Raw genomic sequence first — 23025 nt, 5'->3', positions numbered from 1 at the left:
ATCTCACATACACCTATTACAGCGTACACATTCGAAGGCAGGTTAATACATTACCCTTAGACTGTATCTTACAATGAAAAGCTTAAAATAAATCAGAGAAACAGCATCATCTTTATAGTAAGAATGAGAGAGATTCTTGAAGGTGGATGAGGGAGGCTCCTATAAACTGCTTCAAGTGCTGCCAGGTTACAAGTGGATACACTTGTCCCTGTTCCTGTCTGTAATAATGTGTGAAGGGAGCTGCTCACAGGCAGTGTGATAATACTGAATTCAATCATTCAGTCTCTCACTGTAAGTTCAGTTCCTTCTTCTGGCTTTAAAAAAAGAGAGAAAGAAAGAGAGAGAAAGAGAGAGAGAGAGAAAGAGAGAAAGAGAGAAAGAGAGAAAGAGAGAAAGAGGGAAAGAGAAAGAGAGAAAGAGGGAAAGAGAGAAAGAGAGAAAGAGAGAAAGAGAGAAAGAGAGAAAGAGAGAAAGAAAGAAAGAAAGAAAGAAAGAAAGAAAGAAAGAAAGAAAGAAAGAAAGAAAGAAAGAAAGAAAGAAAGAAAGAAAGAAGGAAGGAAGGAAGGAAGGAAGGAAGGAAGGAAGGAAGGAAGGAAGGAAGGAAGGAAGGAAGGAAGGAAGGAAGGAAGGAAGGAAGGAAGGAAGGAAGGAAGGAAGGAAGGAAGGAAGGAAGGAAGGAAGGAAGGAAGGAAGGAAGGAAGGAAGGAAGGAAGGAAGGAAGGAAGGAAGGAAGGAAGGAAGGAAGGAAGGAAGGAAGGAAGGAAGGAAGGAAGGAAGGAAGGAAGGAAGGAAGGAAAGAAGGAAGGAAGGAAGGAAGGAAAGAAGGAAAGAAGGAAGGAAAGAAAGAAAAGATTATTTTTAAGTCTTCTATACACTTCTTTTTCATGTATCAGTGCTGTACAAAAGTGCACGATGCTCCTGCTTCTTGATCCAAATATCCTTGGATCCAAGGGCATGAACAGTGTATCTGCGCAGTGGTCAAACAATAAAACTTGTGCAGGGTGTGTTGTGTGCAGCTCTGGATCCTGTCCTGCTCATCAGAGCTGCAGTTCATTTGCACTGTGTGCATGTGATCCCTGGATGCCAGACAGAAGCCAGGACATTCTCTTTGAGCTGGGTGGTGCATGGGGTGCTGAAGTGATTGGAGTCATCCTAACATTGGGATGTGCTAGAATGCGGGAAGTTCTGTGACGTGCAGTAGGATGTGTTCTGCTTCTGTTACTATTCAGCAAATAGCATTAGTATGTAGGTGGCCACCACAATTGGACCTTTGTATTTATTGTATTTCTCAGAATCTCAGGAGCAAGCATTACAAAAAGGTTCTAGTTTGAGCTTTTGGACTTGTTAACCTGTGCGATGTCATCATATTTGTAGATGGCAGCTGAGGCTTTTGCCTGTCTCCTCCCTGTAAGGTCTGTTTTCCTAGTTTCAGAGCAGTACAGGTGCTTTAGCTACCTCCTTCTCCACGTGTCCAGGAAATGTAAAAGTTCATGCCTGAATTATTAACATTGATGTAACTGCGTTGATTTACCTAATGGGTAATCATTCTGCGTAACAGCCTCCCCTGAGACAGTCATTCCAGGTTCAGAAGGAGCCAACTATAACCCCTGAGCAACAGGGGAATTTACCTTTGCTAACAGAATAAATAGAGTTTCGATCAGCCTCGGTGAACGAGAGCATTGCAGTAAGGCTTTTCTTATTAAAATTCCTTCAACTAGAGCAGATGCAGCAGTACTGGGAAATTTTAGGGAAAGTAGTAATTCCCCTTCTCCCTGTTGTTGTTTTAAAAGCTTCACCCAGACTTGAATTGAGTAGAAAAACTAATTGCTTTTCATTTTAAAACTTGAAGCAACTCACAGGGGATCTAATTAAAATTCCAGTGTCTGGGAGGAAATATGCTATATAAATCTGAAAAAGTTGTTACTTAAAAATTAATAGTATCTCCGTACCAGATTGTGCAGGCTCAGAAGACTTCGAACACCCACATAGTTAATTTCAAAAGTTAAAAACTGTCATTACCCAATTTGCTCAGTTACTCTGAAATCCTATTTTGATCATAATGTGGAGAGTTTACAAAAGATTGATGAAGATATTAAACAGACGATGACAGTTCACTGCCTGTTTATAACAGCAGTGGGCTTTTTGTTTCGAGAAAGATCATCTCGATGCCAGCAAAAGCAGCAAATCTGTGGTGGGGATGTGAACACCCAGGCTCCTACCAGGACAACTCCTTTGCTTTGCTGGGTTGTCTGCACTGCTTCCTGCAGGACTCATTCTGCCACATCTCCTGATCTTAGCTGCTCTTTCAGCTTTCTGTTCTCCTAGCAAATACGTGGCAACCCCAGCCCTTGCCTTGTGCTGCTGCGGGAACATGTGCTTCTGCACCTTGAGTTGGTCATTTTGTTGCTATTGTAGCTTTTTTCACTGTTCTTGTAAGCTTGCAGTGCCATCTAGACTCTGAAAACTAGTCTTAGCCAAGCAGTGAAATGGCTCTGTTTTTTCAGTGTGCCCATAAGGAGCCAAGTGAGTGCAAGCTTAATAAATAAAGTGCCAGTATTTGTCATCTTATTGATTTCTGGTGGTGTTTCTCTCCTTGCTGCCCACGATACACTGGGAGTGGATTTGGGGCCAGTCGGTTTTGGGTGAAGGCATGCATTGTGTCCTATTACACTGAGCTGTCGTTAGTTCTTAACTAATATTTTACAACACATTGAACTCAAACCAAACCCACCCACAGGAAAACAAGCTTGTTGCCCGCATCCTTTGTTTTTCATTCCGTTTGCTCTCGGTGAAGCAGATTGTGCTGGATCATGCTTCCCTCCCCAGCTCTCCCATCGCCCCTTGGCACACACCACATCAGCCCGAGGCTGCTGTAATCCCGACCAGCTGCTCTTGTCCCCGTGCACATGTAGGCCAGATGGAGCCGCCCGGCGCTGGGACACCGTCACGGCCTGGAAGCGTCGGCTCCTTCCCCTTCCCCCTTCCTACCTGCATGTGTGTGTTAGGTGGGAGTGACTGCAGACCTTCCAGTGAGCACAGTGCTTGTCTTCGCCTTCTGCTCAGCATAACACTTAAGGTACACGAGTAACTTTTTGGGGATTAGCCCATTGATGATGCTCAATTTTAACATGACTTTTTTATACTACACCTGAGGACCTTGCTGATGACCATGTAGCTTGCAGAACATTGCTTGTCCTGTATCCATTTGTTTTCCTGCTCATGTTTTAATGTTGTTTTTACTCAGAGAAATTGCTGCTGGCATATGCTTACTATGGGTAGTTTCTCTTTTGTGCTTGTATTAAGGACCTGAAAGAGCAAACCACTTAAGAATATGCCTGATAGAAAGAGTACACTCGCTGACATGGAGCTACTAATTCATCTTCTAAATTTCAAAGGTTTCTGCAGTCTGTAAATGATTCTGGCTTTCAGAAGGGCTTCTGTAAGTGGCTGCTTTTTTCTTTGAAGACATTGCAGAGCACTGCTTACCAACTGTATGCCTACACATCATACGACAAAGCTGGGAAAAAAGATTCTTGTGCCAATTGAAAATCTAATGTTATTTTTTCTTCAGTGTATGAAGTCGCTGGCTCTTTCATTTTCATTGTATTTTTTTGATGAAGTGGTGGTTAGGGTGAATGTTAATACTTTCTCGCTTTAGCATCTTCTGTGAGTCTGTAGTCCTTTTATTACATGTAGTTCCTGTGGCGTTTTTTTTTCCCCTCAGTGAATTTTACATTCAGCAGCAATAAACACAGTAAGTATGAAGATATTTTATTCCTACTTAATATTCCTGAAAGTGTCATCAATATCATTTCTAACTCAGGTTTTTCATTGAGAAACGTTGGGTTTCTATAGGATTGTGTATTGTATAAGGATTGTTACATAATATTGAGAAACTATATTGTGTATATATGATGTACTACTTATTTAAGAACAAGTATGAAAGTGTGCATCTTAAATTACTTCAAAAGGAGGTAAGATTCTGATCAAATCGTATTTCTTTGGCAAACTAATGCTCAAATGATCAGGAGCACAAAGCTCAATCATTTGCAGGTACAACTTGGGATGGAAGGTGTCTCTGCGCAGTGAGAAGTTCCTCTATTGCAAATGTGACTGAATTTGTTTGCTCTCTCAAACAGGTGGCAGCCCTTTGGACAGCCCTAGAAACTTCTCTCCAAATGCTCCTGCTCATTTTTCCTTTGTTCCTGCCCGAAGGTAAGTCAGGATACATTCGCCTGGATTGGCAGACAAATAGGATTTCTAAACTTAAGTTTAGAAGTTGCCTACAAGTTACGAGTATTTTTTTTGTCATGGTTTGCTTTCTCTGATATTTGTAGTTCTATTTTATTCACTTTTTGTTTAGGCCTTGGCAATACTGAGAATGTATTAGGTGCTTTTGAGACATAGAAATGATCAAAAGTTGATAAAGCCGTAAATAGAGCCTGGGGAGGAGGCAGTGTTCTCCCAGGAGGATGACATATAGGCTGTGTGAGATAACAAGCCATTTAGTGACAATGCCTAAGTTGTGAATAGAATAACTCTGTCTCAGTGGTAATCCTAGCTCCTCTTCACTCTGAGTAACGGAGGTGCTTTGTATGTCTGCCCTTCTGTTCTGTCTGCACAAAGACACAGACATACCAAAATCAGGCATGCACTCTGCATTCATTCACTGCCTTCTGAGGGGTAGCAACTTTTTAGCTCTCTCTACTGTCTTGGGCATTGGTGTCAGGAATATGTTATTGCTCTGACAAGGAAGACAGCTGATAATTGAAATCACAAGTCTACAGGAACTGCTAAAAGAAGAACAGTGTTGAAAGACTTGAATGCAAAGCTATCATCTGTCCTGTAGTGAGTGCTAGACAAATGCTTGTTACACTGTAGATCAAACTGTTGGAAAGAAATCTGATACTATTAGTGATCAATTTAGTGTAAGGAGCAGGACAGGAAGAATAAAGACATCTGGGAGAAGCAGACAAATGGAGTATTGAATTTCGTATCTCATCAGGAAGGCAGAAATGGATCACAATGCAGAAAGTTAAATTTGGTTGAGAAAGAAAAAAAGCAGCAACAAAAAAATAATAAAGGAGATCCCAAGCAAAATTTAGGCAGGGAAGCTGGGTTGCTCGATTCATGTGTGAGAAAGATATTTTTAATTTGCTAAACGCTTCAACTTCAGCTTCTCAACTGTGTTAGGATGACCTGAAAACAGGAAAAGTGTGATCATTCTGAGAGGCAGCAAGTTTTCTGACAAAGAGAGATCAGCTTGAGGACTAGATAGGAAAAGGTTAGGTATCAAAACATCAAACAAGAGTGGAAGGTTGGGATTTGGAAACTGAGTTTAGAGAAGCTGGAGGCATACACCTTTTATCTGGGCATTGGGTAAATCCTGGAGTGGTTTTTTTTCCAGCAAAGTGGCTTGCTAGAAGACCAGGTGTCCCTGAATATTGCTTGAAGTAGATTTTAATCTTAATATGATAGAGAAACTTTATAAAATCCTGTGAAACGTGATGAGGTGGATATGTATTTTCATATTCCCTTAGAGGGAAAAAATAAAGTTTTACCTGGTGGTAAAACAATTAAAATGGACTCATGCATCCACATCTATTTTTATAAAGGGATCTGAGCTTAATTTGAATGTATTTCATATGTTCTGTTGAAGTCAACTGGAATTTTACCAGTTTTCAGAATATCTGGATTTTAGATCACAGGAGGAAAGTTGCAGCTGAAACCATTGTCAAAGCTCAACATCAGCTGTTGGCTGTTCCAGCCACCTTAGTAGAATTGCTTTCCAAATTTCCAAACAGAAAATAAGTTTTCATACTAAAACTCAGAAATGTGTTCTTTCCTACTTTCCTTTCTCCTTTATTTTTAAAGAAATAGACAAACAAAAGTTAGGTCTGTCCTATTGTATGCTGTGGTTCGTTTTACAGCATGCATGCTGCTCTGCATACTTTCTCAGTCGCTGAAAAGAACACTTAAGCTCAGCTTGTTTTAGAATTTTGTTTCTATTTTCTACTTGTATTACACTCTGAATAGCTATGCCAGCAGTACCACATGTATGTATTATATTATCAAGCAGAGTATCACAATAACATCTGTGGGAAGTATGGTGTTAAGTAATTCAAAATGTTTTTCACTGTTACCTCAGACAGATGGATATGTCACTGCACCCTTTTGTTCAGCCTTGTTTGGGTCTCAGGGGAGAGTTCATACCTGGTTTTTTCCCATGGTCGTCACAGAAGCTATTTCTTGCTCTTTCCCTGCATTTTATATTTGATACAATTTCTTCATTTATTGTTCTGTTTGGACATTGTTTGTGATTTTCCTTCTTTGCTTATTGCCTTGTGATGAGTGGGTTCTTGGGTTGGAGTAGGGAGCACATTCAAATAAGTCTATTGTAAAACCAAATTCACTACAATAGACTGCAAGATTGTCCTTAATTTGACTAGTGCTTAATCAAAAATCTCTCACTGGGTGCCGTTTCAATGGCTACTTCACACCCATGAAGTCAGTGTGTTCCGAAATTATCTTGTATGAGTAAGAAAACGTGGTAATTTTGTCTGTATTCAGTAAAAATGATGGTAGTGGAATATCAGTAACACAGAGCACGAAGGTCTGTTGTTATTTTTCCCCTCAAATGACATGTGTATCTTTGACTTCTCTGTCCCTCATTACCACTGTATGATTTCTTCCGTACAGCCATGGACACAGAGCAGACAGGTAATGCATCGTACTGCTGTTGTGTGTGTGTGTGAACCATGCTTCTGTGCAGCCAGGCACCAGCCTGTGTCCCTAACAAGTTCATGCTATGAAAACCCCATTTAGGCATTCAGCTTTTGATTACCAAAGAATAAAACTTTGCATTTTGACCTAAAATGTTAAAGCTGTAGTGCTTTGTGAGAAGATGCTTTGTTCTTCTAACACCTCATTTTGAAATTCATCTGTGTTCATGAAATAGCATTGTAACTGCCATAAAAAAACCCTCCTAATTAACTTAACAAAATGACACTTAAAAGGCAAAACTCATTGCTTCCATGTCCTAGTTAAGTTTATTTTGCAATAAAAGACTTGAACATTACTTTCCAAGTATCTTTTCCTGAAGGAATATTGCATGAAGTCTCTCTGAAAATAAATTTTTATTAACGGAGCACTGAAGCAACTTTGAAATGTTTTGCATAAATGAGAGAGGAAATTTCTATTAAAGTCTTGGTTCCCATTGCCTTCAATTTGGAAGTTTTCTTTCCTGTCTCACCTCTTTCTGTTAGATGTAGAGCTGATACCTGCTGTCCTGATGGCTTGGCATATTTCTTGCCTAGATTGCATCAGTAGAATATAGCCCAAGCATAAGGAGGTATCCTGTAACTTTCTAATGAAGAAGAATTTGTTTTAATGTTGTCAAAATGAAAATACTAAAGTTATTTCAGTGCCCAATTTAGGCTAATCACTAGAAGAAGAGTTAGGCTTTCCTTTTGCAAAAAATGGAGTTATTCATTCCTATCTACTCTTTGGGAAGATAGGAAGATATTCTCCTTCTTTGGGGCTGAGGGTCCAAACTGAGATCAAATCACTGGCCTGCAGGTCCCACCAGCACCCATGTGCTCTAGGAGAAGCTGAATGAAGATCTCTGCAGCTGACTCGTGGTGCCCATTTGCTGCCACACGGCACAGTGACTTTGCACTGCTGACGCTGGTGGTTTCTCAGGGTTAAGAGAAGAATTTCTCCTGGCCTTTTTCATGTTTGTCTTGCCAAGGAGAACACGACTTGTGGCTAAATGGGGTTTAGCTATAATGTATGCATGTATAGAAGTCTGCATTACAGCTTGAGTATTTTTATGCATGAAGCATGAATCCTTTTAAAAACTCTCTTGATATAATACTTTTTCAGTAATATAGAACAGCGGGTTTATTTCCCTCTTGTTCTAAAGTAGATGGCAAAGTACCTGAAAATAAACAGATCTTTATGTCTGGGTGTGCACTGAAGTTTTCTCTGTAGATTGAGGCATTGTATATTCGTAGTGGGATGAGAAATATTGCTGCAGAGACAGCAATTGAGCTTTTATAAGCAGTATTTCAGATCCATAAGAGGCATCTTATTTTACAGTGTGCCTGCAGAAATGCACTGTATCAATGTGCATCCAAAACCACAAAGTCTTTCCAAAGTCAGTTAGAATGAGGAACTGCTCTAATTCAGTTTCCCTTTATGAGCAGCTACTGATAGTCTGCCATAGCAAAGCAAACGAGTGAGCTGAAACTGATGTGAGGGAGACTTCTTTAGCACTCATCCCAAAATGCAACAAGACACACTTGTAATTACAGGAATCAAAATGCCTTCAAGAGTGAGATGAAATTAGAGGCAGAAAAGGCACAGTGAGCTGGGATGAATTGAGTTTGGGTTCCAAGCTCACTGAGGTGGGTTTTAGTGGGAGAAGAGGGTTTCAAGAAGGGCAGTTCTGATTATTCTCCAAGAAGAACCGTCTTTAGTTCTGACATTGGTAAGGACCAAAACTGTCTGACAGTGTTTTCAGGGTATTTTGTCTATTTTCCGTGGGAACCGTGTTTACTGGCTATGACAAAGTAAGCAAACAAGACCACTTTCACTAAGCTCATGATTTAAAACATTTTTTTCCCCCCAACTTTCAGCATTATTTGAAAGACGAGGAACTGTGTAACAGCTTTAGGCAAGGCGGCCTTTTTCACATAAGTCCGTTTTATTTGTTCATTCCTGGGACGCCAATGTTTGCACAACTGGCAGTATTTAAAAAGCAACTACTTAATGTAATGCAGGAATCTGATGCCCATTTGCTTTATCTTTTCCAAGGTCACTTATTTGTTTCTCTTTAAATGTACCTTTGCTGTTTTTTCACAAAGATACCTGGTCTACTTGAACATCTCAAGACTTTAGAAAACCCGTACGGTTAAGAGATTTGGGGGTAGATGTTTATTTCCTCCAAGTATTGACCATAGTACATCTATCACAGTAATTTCCTTTGCTTCTTTCCTCAGAACGGATGGACGCCGCTGGTCCTTGGCCTCCCTTCCCTCATCAGGATATGGAACAAACACTCCCAGTTCAACAGTTTCAGTAAGTGACCCAGACTTCTCCAAGCAATTCAGATTGTACAAACACACCCTAACAAATCTGCTTCTGAGTCTTTACTAAAATATCTGATCTTCCTTCATTTTTTTTGCTAACATTATTAAATATACTAATTATTTTTTAAAAATTGTTTTAATTATTGGTTCCACTGCTTCTTCCTCCATTTCCCAGCTCCTATCATCTTGCACTTTGCCTTTACTACTGGTGAAATCCCAGTGTAGCACTTGGCTTGACTGCTCGGTTGAGAGGCACGATGTGTCAGAAATGGCAGGGCTCTGAGACAGCGCATAATTGCCAGCAAGACCTCAGCTCTTTTTAACTGGGAAATAATCTGCTTTCATGTGCTTAGTGTTAAAATCTGCTAGCAGAAGGAAAAACTGATAATCCACATCTGTTAACTCCACTTCAATAATTTGAATCTCCTAATGTAGCTTTTAATTTCTTACTTGTCGTTAGAAAGGTTGTCTGCAGTTTGCTTGAATTCTTCTGTACTTTCAAAAGGCTGATATGTCGTTAACATCAGTAAGGCACCAACACCACTTTAACCCTTATAGCTTTCAGATACTTCATACAATTAATCTTATTCTTTAGTATATGAATATAAACTGTGTTTATCTACCTGACAATCTGACAATGCCCTGCATAGAAAGACTGGAAATGCTAAGTCTACCTTGAGTTAACATGCTTTTGTGTTTGTGTTAATGGTGAGTACCTTAACAGTGTGGTCACGTATCATTCCTTCTTTCTATAATACTTACACTGATTGCTTTGTTTTATATGTACTGTTTAGAATGTGTTCCTAGTAATTGTAATACTTGTGTTAGCTAGGACTCAGTACTCCATGAATATTAATCTTAGTAAGTAATTAATCTTAATGAGTAATAATCTTACTCTGAGTGCAGTATCATTATTTTCTTTCTGAAATGTTCTAGTAAGTTCATCCATAAACCCTCTCAAGTACAAATTGATCTTCATAAGTCCTTGGAACACGAGTGTTAAATTCATTCCATATATTAGGAGAAGAGATTGGGGTCAAAATTTTCCTTTTAGCTATAAGTTAACATTATTAAAACTTCATTTTTTGTCATTAATATCATCTGATTGCTTCAGACACGTTCAGACACATTCCTGCAGACTCTAGTTTGCACTACTTCTACAGTTTGTTATCTTTAGTCCTTCAGGACTTGTAAGATTTTTTTTTTTTTTCCTCTCCTTAGAAGGAGACTAGACTTGATTTTGCTTTCCCAATGGACAAGAAGTGTATGTACAGGTATATAGAGAGGAGCACAGAGAAATGTGGAAAAAGGTGGTCCTGGTTTCATTGCCAAGCAGAACAAAATACTATTTTGTATTAACGTACCAGAAGGCAGCTTTTAAAAAGGAGCTTTGCTTTTGCTTCTGTTGTCTTAAAATAAACCTTTCTCACTATAAGCCCTCGCTGTGCCCTCTTCAGCAGGCAGGTGACAGTTTATTGGAGCGTGGAACATATGTAGTTACTTTATGTAGTGGTGGCATAAATAGTCAGATCATTGATAATCACTGAGAACGCTTCCAGGATGCATGTGAAGTTGGACCAAACTGTCTGCAGTGTCTTAAGTCCTTATTTTCTGGTGTGATAAGCAGTTTTCCCAAGAAATTATAGTTTGACCAGCCTTGGGGTAGTTGTTCATGGAGAGAGCAAAAGTAGCAAGATAAATCTGTGGTTGTATCAGTATTTGTTTTGAAAAAGGAACATGAAAGCTACTTTTAGAAAGTTACCAGTTGTCTGACACAGGGAAGAAAGAATATTCCTGTCTTGCTATGTTCCCTGAAACAGCTAGATCATTTTGATTGAAACTTTTCCATAAAAGAGAGATAGATATGTCACGTAGAAAGCATCAGTCTAAATAGTGTAGGTATTGTAGCTGTAAGCAATGGATGACAGAATGGCACAGTGCAAAGCAAGTGGGGATAGTCATGTGTAGATCTGAGTTCACCGTCCTGCAGGAAATAGATTAAAATCTTTATTTCCAATTTTTTTTTCTTTTTTCTATGTAGCTGAGTCTTTCCTCTCTTGTCTTCCTTCTGATCCAGTTTTACAATCCCAGAAAGACATTGAAACATGATGTTTAGTAAGTACTGAAGCAGTGTTGGAGCCATTAAACTTAGTACCACGTTTCTAAGCCAATTCTCCTTACTACTCATCAACGACAGCTCTATTGTCATAGTATTTTGTAGATTAGAATTAATTTGAACTGATCTGAATAACACCTCTGGAGTTGATAAGCAGCATTATGCCTGTGTAGACTTTAAAACTGAAGTAAGAAGATTTTAAGAGGTTTGTCAGAAGAGCTCGACAAATTAATCCCATGGATAAAGACATAACAGAATGGTGGGCTTCCATTTGGTGTGATCAGTCCTGTAGATTGTATTTTCAAGCAAGAGAGAAGGATGGCAGCAGACCTTCCTTCTGGTGTACATATCAGTAGGAAATGAGATATCAAGAAGAAAAATGTCACTGTGTTCTGCTGGGCCTGAGTTTCTGCATAGCTCAGAGCTGTCATATATCTCTATGATCACAGATCTTGCTTTCTACCAAGCAACAAACTGAACAAACTGAGGCAATTACCTGTTCTAAGGTCAGTGAAAACCTGTCGATTCTGCTTGAATTTTTGATTCCAGTTAATGGACAACACTTAATAAACCCCATTATATTTATCTTTTTCATAACAGTAGTGAAGACTTCATCAGACCAACAGTGAAAGAGCTGAAGAAGATCTTTCAAGTTACATGGGTAGAATAGTCAGCTGAATGGGCCAATGCACAATTATTTTTAAGCATCTAATTTGCTATTCATTTTCTAGATGCAGGGTTTGTGTGCAGTACTATGTAATTAGTTTGATTTTTTTAAAATAATTTATTTATTGAAGAGTTGAACAATTCTGCATCTGTAATTAAGACACCAGGGGAATGCTTGTGTTAAGCTGCTGCAAGTATTGAGTACAGTGCTATGATTACTTAAAAATCAATATTTCAGAAGTGTTTCACTTTGTGCTTTTTTACTGAGAAAGCTGCATGCCCTAAGGCTGCTAGAAAGGCAGAGGAAAGTTCATTTCTCATCATGGTCTTTATCTCCAGAGCTGTCCTTAGTTATTCTCTGGAACTACAAACTTTATGATCTGTTTTCTTTTAAAGAAAGGAAGGAATTTGGAGGGCCCTCCATGAGCTCAACTAACACAGCTTTGCCAGTGGCTTTGCAGTTAGGAGACATGTTTTCTTCTGGAATTTCAGTTTTGATTTTTCTTCTCTAACTCCAGTAACTTGATATGTGCAAATTTTTTAATGTAGCAGTTTTAGTTTAATTTTGTTTTGAATAAGAAATGCATTTCTAATGCCAGAGCTCGAGTACCTGTTAATGCAGCACTTCATAAGCCTGTGCTTTTAGTCTTCCTGCCCTTTTGCAGACTTGGTGTTATTCATCATCAATGACAAACACCTTTAGTTTGATAAGAGTTGCTGTTTTTGCATAAGCAGATGCTTCTTACTCTTTGTATGCTGTAAGACAGGTGATCAAAGAAGGCTCCTGAAGTCAAAGAGTGTTTGCATCATTCTGTAATAGAAAGAATCTTTCCTGTGTTTGGCATAAGCAGTGTGCAGAGCAGAACAGCTGTGAGGAGAGGGGCTGTCAGACTCTGCTGTGACTTCAACGTAGATCAGGGCAGTGTAAGCTTTTACACCATCTGCATAGTTGTCTCTAGATGGACATGGCTGGATGGGACTTCCTAATGTGATCTGTTTACCTAGGCTGCCTGAAGGAAGACATGGGAATTGATGGTTCCCTGTTCCAGCCATCCTTGATGATTTCATTCACACCCTAAAACTTTCAGATGGATTCTTTTCTCTGCAATGTGTTGGGCACTGCATGGTTTCTTTGTTATTTAAGGAAAAGAACTTCAGGTTTGGAAGTGCTCATGTTCAGTTCTTCATCTGATGGGTTCTGCAGCAGTCTGCATAGTTTTTCTTCAGTTCAAGAGTAGCTGTTTCTCTCTTGGCAAATTTGGATGCACCCAATTTAGGTGATCTCAGAATATTTTCTTTATCAGCATTATAGACGTGCTGGAGTCAGTGAGCAGCCTTGGTAGCGTTTGGCTTTCACGGCTCAGCCATATTTGTTAGCTTTCTATTCCCAGAACCACTGTCTAGAACAGCATGCTAGGTGAGTTAAAACTTTGGTCATATGCATCAGATCGTGTGTTAGTCCTTAAAACACATTCTTCTGGTGCTAGGATGCTCTGCTTTCCTGTTGGGGTGAGGGCCATTGTAGCAAAAGGAGAAAATCTTCCACCAGGAAAGTGTGCACAATTAAATTTAATCAGATCAGTAAGGAGTCTCAGAACTTAGGTTAGTGTCGTGTTTTTCATAAGCCCCACTGGTGTTACTCAGTGCTGCTCTGGCACTTCAGAGGTTTTTATAATCTGTCCTTATGTAATACGTTTCCTTATTTTTGTAAATGGAAAGGATGTTCAAACAAATCACACAAGAAGAAGTGCAGCCCTTCGTTGCCTACAGCTTTTTCCCCTCATCCAACATTTGATGCTACCAACACTTTTTTTTCTGAGTTTGAGTTCATACAGGTTCAAGAATTAAATCTGTTTCACATCTATCCTTATCAAAAGACATGTCATATAAGTTTATTAACTTATTTAAACACAAATGAACTGCTTTAGTGTTTGTAACAGGAAACTATTAATCCTACAGCTCTGCAAAGTCAGCTACTTCCATTTTATTATTTCCTACTTGGCTAGAAAGGAGGTGTGATGGGTAAAGAAAGGGAGAAATTAAATGGAGATTATGGAGAAGTAAAATACAGACTACTTAATGCAGCAATTTCCAAGGAGAGCCAGTGATCAGTGAAAACTCTTGCGTCTACACAGCTCCATAGCATTCTGCATGCCAGTGAAACTCCTGAGCTAAGAGAGCATGAGGGAAAAGGAAAGTTGCTCACCACTCCAGGAACCTCCTTGTCCTTTCCAGGGTAGCACTGGTGTTAATGTGCATTCCTTTCTGTCTCCTAACAGTAATTACCTTCACAACGGTTCCAGTATCATGTGTATTCCTTTCCTAGCCTGTTCCCAAAGTTGTCCTGGTCTCACCAGCTCTGTCATTGTACAGAAGGTTTGGCTTAGCCTACTGAGAATGTTGAAAAGAGGCACCTGGTCTGATAAGTAGCTTTCTTTTCCGCTGGAGTGTGCAGTGTCTGGCAGAATCCGTTCCTCTTCCATTCATTAGCTGACCCTATGCATGCGTTTAGTGCATTTCTTTTCTGTATTTTTTTCTGTACTCAGTCATCATGCTCATCTCAGGAGAAGCTGCACCAGCTGCCCTTTCAGCCCACGGCAGACGAACTTCATTTCCTGACAAAGCATTTCAGTACTGAGAGCATCACTGATGAGGAAGGGCGTCACTCTCCAGCCCTGCGGCCTCGATCACGCAGTCTCAGGTGAGTTCAGGTGGTGTTTATTGCATTTTTAAAATGTTGGGCACAAGTATTGCATTTCACATCTGTGTTTTCAGTTCTAAGAACAGTAAGAGAAAGCTGTTTCTTTCTTTGTTGTTGTTGCATGGTTTTGAAATTAATGAGTTTATACCCCACCTCACCTACACAGAAAACAATAATTTTTATTATTTGTTTTAACATTTGACACTGAAGATTTGAGTTGTGACATGCTTTGCATAGTCTGCTTTTGTATCTCCATCGTAACTAAGAAAATGTGATCCAAAAGCATCTCAGAGTAACCCTAGAGGATGTAGATTTCCTTTAGTGAAGTTTCTTCTCAATTTCTGCTGCAGTCATATAGGGAAGCCATTACAGTCACCCTTAATAACTTTTCCAGCAGAGCTTCTAAAGTGGAATGAAAACTAGAGTAGATGAAGTCAAAACCTTAAATAGAATTGCACCCACGAGCAATTTTATAATAGCACAGAAAACTGCATTAGCAGTTGGGTAATTTTTACTGTTGCTTCAGAGAATCAGTTCTTCAGGAGACAGCTATCCAGGGGTTGTTTCCTTCTGTAGTTGATTTTTTTTTCCCCCCATACTTAAAAATAGAAGCAACTAAGACTTGATCTTTCACAGAATTACAGAATGACAGAAGTTGGAAAGGACTTCTGGAGGTCCCCTTGTCCAATCCTCTGCTCAAGCAGATTGCCTTGGGACCACATCCAGACAGGTCTTGAATTTTCCACAGACTCTCTGGACAGTCTTTCTTGCAGTTCTCTAACAATCTTAAAAAACTACAAAAACAAAGTCACCAACATTTTATATCATAGCAAAAGCCTTGAGTTTCGCTATGAATTTACTGCTGGACCAAGTGAATGAAAGTTGAGAGACACATATCTTCTACAGCGTCTGCATAACCTTTTGTTATGAAACAAGAAGGATTCATGCAAGCAGGGGATGAAGAGGTGAAATCTCCCTCATGTTGTTCATCTGAGGGTATCAGAGGTAATACTGCTTTTAAATCATTGTCAGCTGGAAATGCTGAATCACTGTGCCCCAGCTCAGGACGTCGACTGGAGTTTGTAGTAGAAGGAAGTGAAATAGGTAAAGTTAACAAGAAAATGTGTGGTGAATATCATGATATGGCAGAAGGGACAGTTAATGATTATTTGTAATTATTTGTATGTTCTAAACCACAGTGCAGGCTGCATGATAATTGCATACGGAACTGCTAAGCGTAGTTACTCAGTTATCTACAAGAGCTGGTAAGTCCTGTAGGTAGCAGCACACTTAGTCTCTACCAAATGCCATGTAGTAAGAGATTAGTGATGTGATTTGGACTAACTGTTCAAGCCTCTTTGAATGATAGTCCTACTTCAGTCCTGTTGCTGTCACTCCTAACACCAGCTGTCGCTGCCCAGTGTAGCTGTAGCAGTACTAATTTGTTGTAGGACAGTTACTGTAGGTAGACAACCATCACTAAAGTAATTATTGTCCTTTCTAACACGGACATACTGCTGTCGGCATCAAGAAGCACAAAACACTACTCTTGATGCCAGGAAGATGTAAATAAAATAAAGAGCCACATTCTGTTTTTTTCTTGTTAATATGAATTGCAAGTTTGCTGTGAATTTGATCTCTGTAAGCCCATTTAAAAGCAGAGTTATCATATCATAGCCTTATAATCTGTGACAAGACTAGATTAATCCAGTGTGTCATGACTGTGTGCTCAGTATTCATTTCTGAAATACTTTCTCTAGCTCTCTGGTTTTTGGTGTGATAGTAGCCAGCCTGATTGGTATTCCAAATCTTAGAGCGAAGCAACATTTTTTTTTTAAACTTACTGTTTCTGATTTGTTTTTCATTTTGCTTATGGCTAGCACTGTTCAGCTGTGTGACTCTAAAGCACCCTTACTGCTAACAAACATCCCTCCTGGCCCTCACTCCTCGAGAAAATTGCTCCAATTGTTTGTATTGATGTATCAGTGTTTGTAGGAGTTAGCACTCTGTTTGGCAGGGGGTAGCACGTCCTTGTAAACAACAAGTGTTGACATATGTGAAGACCAGACCCTATGCAGTGCACAGCTTGCTTATTTGTTTGCCCACATAAGAATTTGCTCGCTTGCTGAGAGGACATTTTTACTTAATTAAAAAATTAAAAAATAAAATCTGAGCAGTTACTGTGTTGAAAGTCAGGCAGGAAATCCCTACAAATGTAATATTTTAAAAGGTACTTTATGGTTCTGTTTGATCAGCTTTAATGAAAAGGTGATGAACAAAATACATCAGATGGGCAGTCATATCTTTGTAATTAAAAGATGGCCTGATGTTTATGACTGATTGTTAACATTTATTCAGTATACCCTTAATGACTTTGATATGCAGGGGAAGGAGGTGGCCTGGCACTGCAGTGGGGTTCAAAAGAGTGATGTTTGTAGAGCTGGTCACTGAAGGCAGGTGTTCTCCCATCTGTCTGCAAGAGATTCAGACTCACCTGTTAAATGAAAGGCTGAATCTTCACGTGATGCACCCATTTCGGTGCTTTAGTAGAAGAGCGTATTTCTTTATTGTCCAGAGAGGTACTTCTTAACTACCATCTCTCAACTGTTTTGTTTTTATGTAATGTGACCCTCAAATCCTTCAAGTTACTGATTACAGAGAGCTGCCTGGGCTGCAATCACTTCTCTTGCAACAGTCCTGGGCTTTACTCAAAGGAGGTTTTCTCTGCCAGGTGTAAAAATGCATGGAGAGCATGTATTCTCATGCAAAACCTGGGCTGCTGCCCTCCATCTTTCCCTGGTTTTCTTCACTTGTCATCCTTCAGCTGACGAGTGGAAGATGCTGGAATATACAGTAGGGCTAACTAGCAGTGGCTTCTTCAACAGCTGCCATTGTGCATGTGCTCTGCCCACCAGTCTTCCCAGTTTTCTTGATCTCTTTGCATATTACAGGAAAAGATTGTCTAGATAGAAAGCATTGAAGATTGCAGCAGTGAATCTTTATATTGCTGAAGTAGATGAGATCATCCTCAGTCAAGCGTGCTGCTTCATCAGTTTGCTGAGCAGTGCTGCTTTAATACAGTCCTCTACTGTGACTTCCCATGTGCTAGACCCTGCCACTAACAGAGGTGATTCCTAGAAAATGTCAGTTATCAGAAGAAATTGATCATAAAAAGCACCCAAGATGGGACCAAAGATTAGATAGCGCACAATAGTGGCCCATGCAGTCCAATTTTATCTCAAAAATTGATCCTGCTCTGCCAAGCTCAGTTTTCTTTTAGCCATTGGCTTGTCCAGAAACAGAACTAGGCCCAAGGTGTGATTGCTGTGCTCCATGTGTAGTGCTGGATCTGGTGTTTCTGCATTACCTTCTCTTTATCAGTGGGAGCTTTCTGACACCCAGTAATGATGTGATTTCTACGAGGCTGAGTATTTAGAAAATGAATTTTTGAGGAGGAGGAAGGCCAGCACTCTGCTCACCTTCAGGACATGTATGGTTTGTATTTTATGTAACCACAGCTCTATAGTTTTAAAATTTGTTCTTTTCTGTGTCTGGAAGTGACACAGAGCATTTAACTTCTCTGCATTTTTCTAATTACAGCTGTCAAAGAGAAAAAAATGCAGATTCATAAACAGCTCAGTTACATGTAGTCACTGTTCAGCTAAATTTTTTTAAGGTTAAATTTATGAATATGCTACTCCTTGAAATAGCTGTCTGTGAGCTATAGTGTCAGGTAAAGAGACCTGAGTTGTGACAAGCTAAAAACCTTTGTGGGAGAAAGATGTCGCTGAAAGTCTACAACATAATTTCATGAAGTGGAGGGAAGGGGAAGAGAGCAGTTTTTCATTCTGCTGTTAAGCTTAAGGGGACAGGTATTATTCTTCTAATGTCTGCTCTGCTGAGATGAAAAACTCCCTGACAATAATCATTTCTTTGACCTGCCTGTCTGCACCAGGAAGAGAGAAGCAGCCTGCTTTTTGTCTTGAGATGTTATGCACATGCACAGTATGTGTCCTGTTTTACAGAAAATAATCTGTTCCTTTGTAAGGCTTGAAATGTTAGACTGTTTCTGTACCGTGTGTGAAATCTTGTGCGTGCTGTATAGATGTGCAGATTTTGCATTTGAAAAGCTGTCATGCCTGTACAATATATCTGAACTTCTTTCTTTTCCTTAAAAATTCTCTTCCATTCTCTGACAGTAGCATTCATTACTTGCCTGGTCCTGGCTTCTTTTTCTCCTGGTTGTATCTCCACAATGCTGTAGAATAACCAGCAGTGCCTGGCAGCCAGCCTTGGTTAGTCACTTACCCATAGAGTCATTTCTGTAGTTTCCTTGGCTCAAGCTCAACATGAGGCAGTGTATAGATATACTGCAGTCTTGCTGTAGTCAGCTAGACATTTAGTTTGACACGTTGTATTGGGAGAATTTCATTTAGAATGAGAGTTTGAAGCTTCCTCCTGGCTTTTATCCTCAGTTGCTTAAGTGTTCACCATTCCAGGTGGGCTAGTGGGAAAAATGGGTGGTAGATGGATGGTTGGACTGCATGATCTTGGAGATCTCTTCCAACCTTGCTGAGTCTATGATTTTATGAAAAAGTTGTATTAATCAGCTGCCAAAAATGAGAGAGAAATCTGCCAGTACCCAAGGAAGCTAAGGAGATTTAAGTTTTTACTTTCTGCATATCAGTAGACTCTTGTGCAAAGAAAATAAGAATTACAGTGTTTTAGAGTTGTAAGAAACAGCCCCATAGCTCCTCTTACCACTGTGGCCACTCTTAACGAAATGCTACAAATGCTGCCAAGAAGCATGATGTCCACAGAGCACTTAAATTCCTATATTCGTATGAATAAAATGTCTTGAAAGCAAGGGAAAAAAAAAAAGTCATGTATTTTAGCTGTAGGACAACAAATAGTTAAGCATGCACAGATTTTAGTAGTACTGCTTCAGCATTGAGATGGCATATGTATGTGCCTACATATTTCCGTAGTAAGTATCAAAGGATTTATATGTCCTTGTAATGTATACCTCACTCAAATCACACAGAAACAGTTCATTACATAAAAATAAATTCCTCCTAAAATATGTTCACCAAAATGTTTTGCTCCAGATGAACTTCCAGGAGACAAGTGTGTGTTTTTGCTGGTGTGTTTGAGCTTAGAGAAAGAAGAATAAATGTGGTGGCTAGATGTGTGGGGAAATTTGCTTCCAAATAAGGTGCATATATATATATATATATATATAAAATACTTTTTAAAAGCTCTTATCCTTTATTATCTTGCATACTCTCTATGAGTGTAAATGTAGGCTTCTTCAGAAAGAAAATGTTTCTTTATAAAAAACAGCTATCTACGAAGCTAAGACATGCCTTCTCTTAAAAATATTTATTAATGAGTAACATTTGAGCACCCACATCAGGTTTTCTCTTGTAGCATACGTGTTAGTGAGGTATTTAGGCCAAACTGCATTTTCTCAAGCTGAGGAATGAAACTTAATGAACCCAAGGCACAACGTAATTCATGGAATTCCAGCACCGGGCATGAAATGAGATTTGTATTGCTATATTCTGTGAACCAGTGAGTTAAATTTTCTCTGAATTGTAAATATCTATTCCCGAAAGAATGTTTTTCCTCTAAATAGGTTAGCAGCAAGGTAGGAACTGTAATGCATTCAGAATTTAAAATGCATTTATTCCATGTAGGGAGATTCATCGTTCACGAGTTTATAATGTTTGAACTGATTCAAATAGTGTTGTTGTTGGGTGCTTTTACGTAGAGAAAATATGTTCAGCAGTATGCATGACTCTTAAAATCATGAGGGCAGCAGTCATACAATATGCCAAATAACAGAAGCCTTCTCTCATCCCAATTGCTAAAGCGACGTCACCAGGAAAACGCAGCGCTGCAGGCGATCCCGTGGCTGGGGATTATCTGCATTACCTCACTCGGCTGCCCTCAGCAGTGGGATGAGTCAGAGCATTGCGTACCATCACGTGTGATGAAATGAGATGCAACTGTTCTTTAGAAAACACCCAAACAGTCATATAAAAACAGTTGGCCAAGATTCACCATCCTTTTTTTTTTTTTTTGGTGTGCCTTGGGAGTTGCTTGTTAACCTATGCATACATGCATATGCATCTGTTGTGTACTGTGCCTCAAGGGAGTGCAGTTTTCCTATAAGTGTTCTATTCCTATTGCATTGGTATTTATATATGGGATTTAGCTGAATAGCACTGTTCATGCATCCCTGCTGCAGCAGACAAAGGACAGGAAAAGCATCTCAGGGTCCTTCTGCACTTCCTCTATGCCTTCCTGGCACTGCAGACTGGAGATATCAGGGACTTCTGTGCAGCCCTGGTGCCATCGCCAAGGAGGCAATGAGACAGCAAGCAATGGCAGATGTACCTGTAACATGTGTCCCACTCTGTCTGTGCACATGTGTTGGGGCTTGTGTTCACTGCAAGGAGCTGGTTGTCTGCCCCCCGCAGACAGGGTGAGCGGTGTTTGTGATGCCTGTAAATGATGATGTATTTTCTTTTCTCCTCTAGCCCGGGTCGCTCGCCAATTTCCTTTGACAGTGAAATAATAATGATGAACCATGTGTACAAAGAAAGGTTTCCAAAGGTAAGGAATCACTTTTTGAATAATGCAGTCAATGAACTTGTGACAAAGCTCAGTTACTTTGTAATACTGTGACGGACCCCTTGTCTTACCTCTGATTTCTGAGCAGTGCAGTTTGGAAGCTGCTTTCTATAAATTTCTGTATTAATTCTGCAGTGGAAAAAAAAATAGATGAAGTATATTCAGATAGAAAAGTATGAAAGGCTTTGCGTATTATGTATGTACTTTGTATTTACTGAATTTCTCATTTTGGCATTTTCATGTGAATTTTCTCACAATTGGCAAGATAAATGAGCATGGGAATGAGGAGAATGGCCATGCTGTGGCTACTCGATCCATTTCACTTGTTTGAAGCCAGCATCTCCATATATTATCATAGAGTCATTTGAGTTGGAAGGAACCTCTAAGGGCCATCCAGTCCAACTCCAGTGAACAGGACACCTACAGATCCATCAGATGCTCAGAGCCCCATCCAGCCTGACCCTGAATGTCTGCAAGGCATTCTCCAACCCTCTGGGCAAACTAACCCTCAGCTTCTGCTTTGAATTCTGACTCTGCTGGAAGAAGGATGCTTAGCTTACTTCTGTGCATACTTTAAACAAACTATTTTGGACAGTAATTTAAAAATACTTTGAGTAACATTCTCCCAACATTCTCTGTATAATAACATTAAGTTTGCTTTATACCAATCCAAACTTTTTTGTCTTGGTAGGCTTTACATTTACATATTGGAAAAGCATGTTTTCTTTTATAGTCATTCCAAATTACGCTAGAGATTTTGACAAAAGCAAAGCTTGCCACTGGGGTCTTTAGTACCAGAGAAGCAATGAAGTTAAACTTGAGTTTTCAGAAAAGCAAATTATTTCGGTACTGAAGTGATCGCAATGAAAATAAAACGGAGGGTTTTTTGCTTATTTCTTTTAAAGCTGAATATTGAAATCCGTGGAATCAAGTTTTCAGAGTTAGTGCCTCACTGAAATGAGTGCAGACATTCATCTATCCCAGAGCTGTCAATATGACCATTCCCTTTCTGCTTTGCCAATAGTAAAAATAGATGTTGCTCTGGTGACAGAATATCGAGGCCTAAAGTGAAAGAGATGCTGTCTGTCTGTTGCTTGGGGCAATGATTTTCAGATTTCATGCTCTTGCCTACAATTTCTGAGAGCTGCCTTGTATCTCACATCCTTATTTTGGAGACCTGGGAGGAAAGCAGCCTCAGAAGCAGGATATTTTTATAGTCGTTTCCGTTTTCAAGTAGCATGTCCTGATTAAATGTTGTTGTTTCTTCTTGTGAATGCAGCTTTTGCCTACAGAGTAATATTTTTATTCAAAGCAAAACACCGTCATTGTATTTTGGACAGTTTTTTAAGCCTGGTGCGTTTTGGGATTGAGGATGTGACTATAGAACCCTACTTGTCTATGTTTAGACTTTGGGATAGTCAGATTTTAAGAATAATTTGTTTATTCTGTACTCTTAGGCCACAGCGCAGATGGAAGAGCGGCTGGCGGAGTTTATTGCCTCCAATGCTCCAGAGAACGTGCTGCAATTAGCAGATGGGGTCCTAAGTTTCATCCACCATCAAGTTATTGAGCTGGCTAGAGACTGCCTAGATAAGTCACGTGAAGGTCTCATTACTTCTCGCTATTTCTATGAGCTGCAGGAAAACTTGGAGAAACTTCTCCAGGATGTAAGTGCTCTTGAGAAGTAGAATATGTTATGGTGATGGAAGCTGTAGACAATAAGGCAGAGCTTTGATTTCAGGAGAGGGGAAGGGCAGTGGGGAGGGGTGTCAGGAGGCGTGGGGCGTTCCAAAGCGCTGTTGATGCACCAT

At 39.7% G+C, this 23025-nt stretch overlaps 1 protein-coding gene across 16 annotated transcripts in view; it reads left to right on the top strand.

Moving 5' to 3' along the window:
* Window positions 1–23025, top strand: part of MAST2 (microtubule associated serine/threonine kinase 2) — a 163811-nt gene that overhangs the window by 106937 nt on the left and 33849 nt on the right. For 12 of the 16 annotated variants that reach the window (XM_052667028.1, XM_052667032.1, XM_052667033.1 and 9 more), the window contains 6 exons: window positions 4140–4215; window positions 6700–6720; window positions 9003–9081; window positions 14421–14575; window positions 21121–21196; window positions 22672–22881. In XM_052667028.1, the coding sequence (XP_052522988.1) occupies window positions 4140–4215; window positions 6700–6720; window positions 9003–9081; window positions 14421–14575; window positions 21121–21196; window positions 22672–22881 (617 nt within the window). The remainder of the gene's footprint in view (window positions 1–4139; window positions 4216–6699; window positions 6721–9002; window positions 9082–14420; window positions 14576–21120; window positions 21197–22671; window positions 22882–23025) is intronic. The other 4 variants (XM_052667030.1, XM_052667036.1, XM_052667029.1 and 1 more) reach the window with 3 other exon arrangements.

This window comes from Tympanuchus pallidicinctus, unplaced genomic scaffold, assembly GCF_026119805.1.
Source record: "Tympanuchus pallidicinctus isolate F22 unplaced genomic scaffold, pur_lepc_1.0 scaffold7, whole genome shotgun sequence".
Classification (NCBI taxonomy): domain Eukaryota; kingdom Metazoa; phylum Chordata; class Aves; order Galliformes; family Phasianidae; genus Tympanuchus; species Tympanuchus pallidicinctus.
Note: the sequence above shows the minus strand (reverse complement) of the source record. Positions and strands in the feature narration are given on the sequence as shown.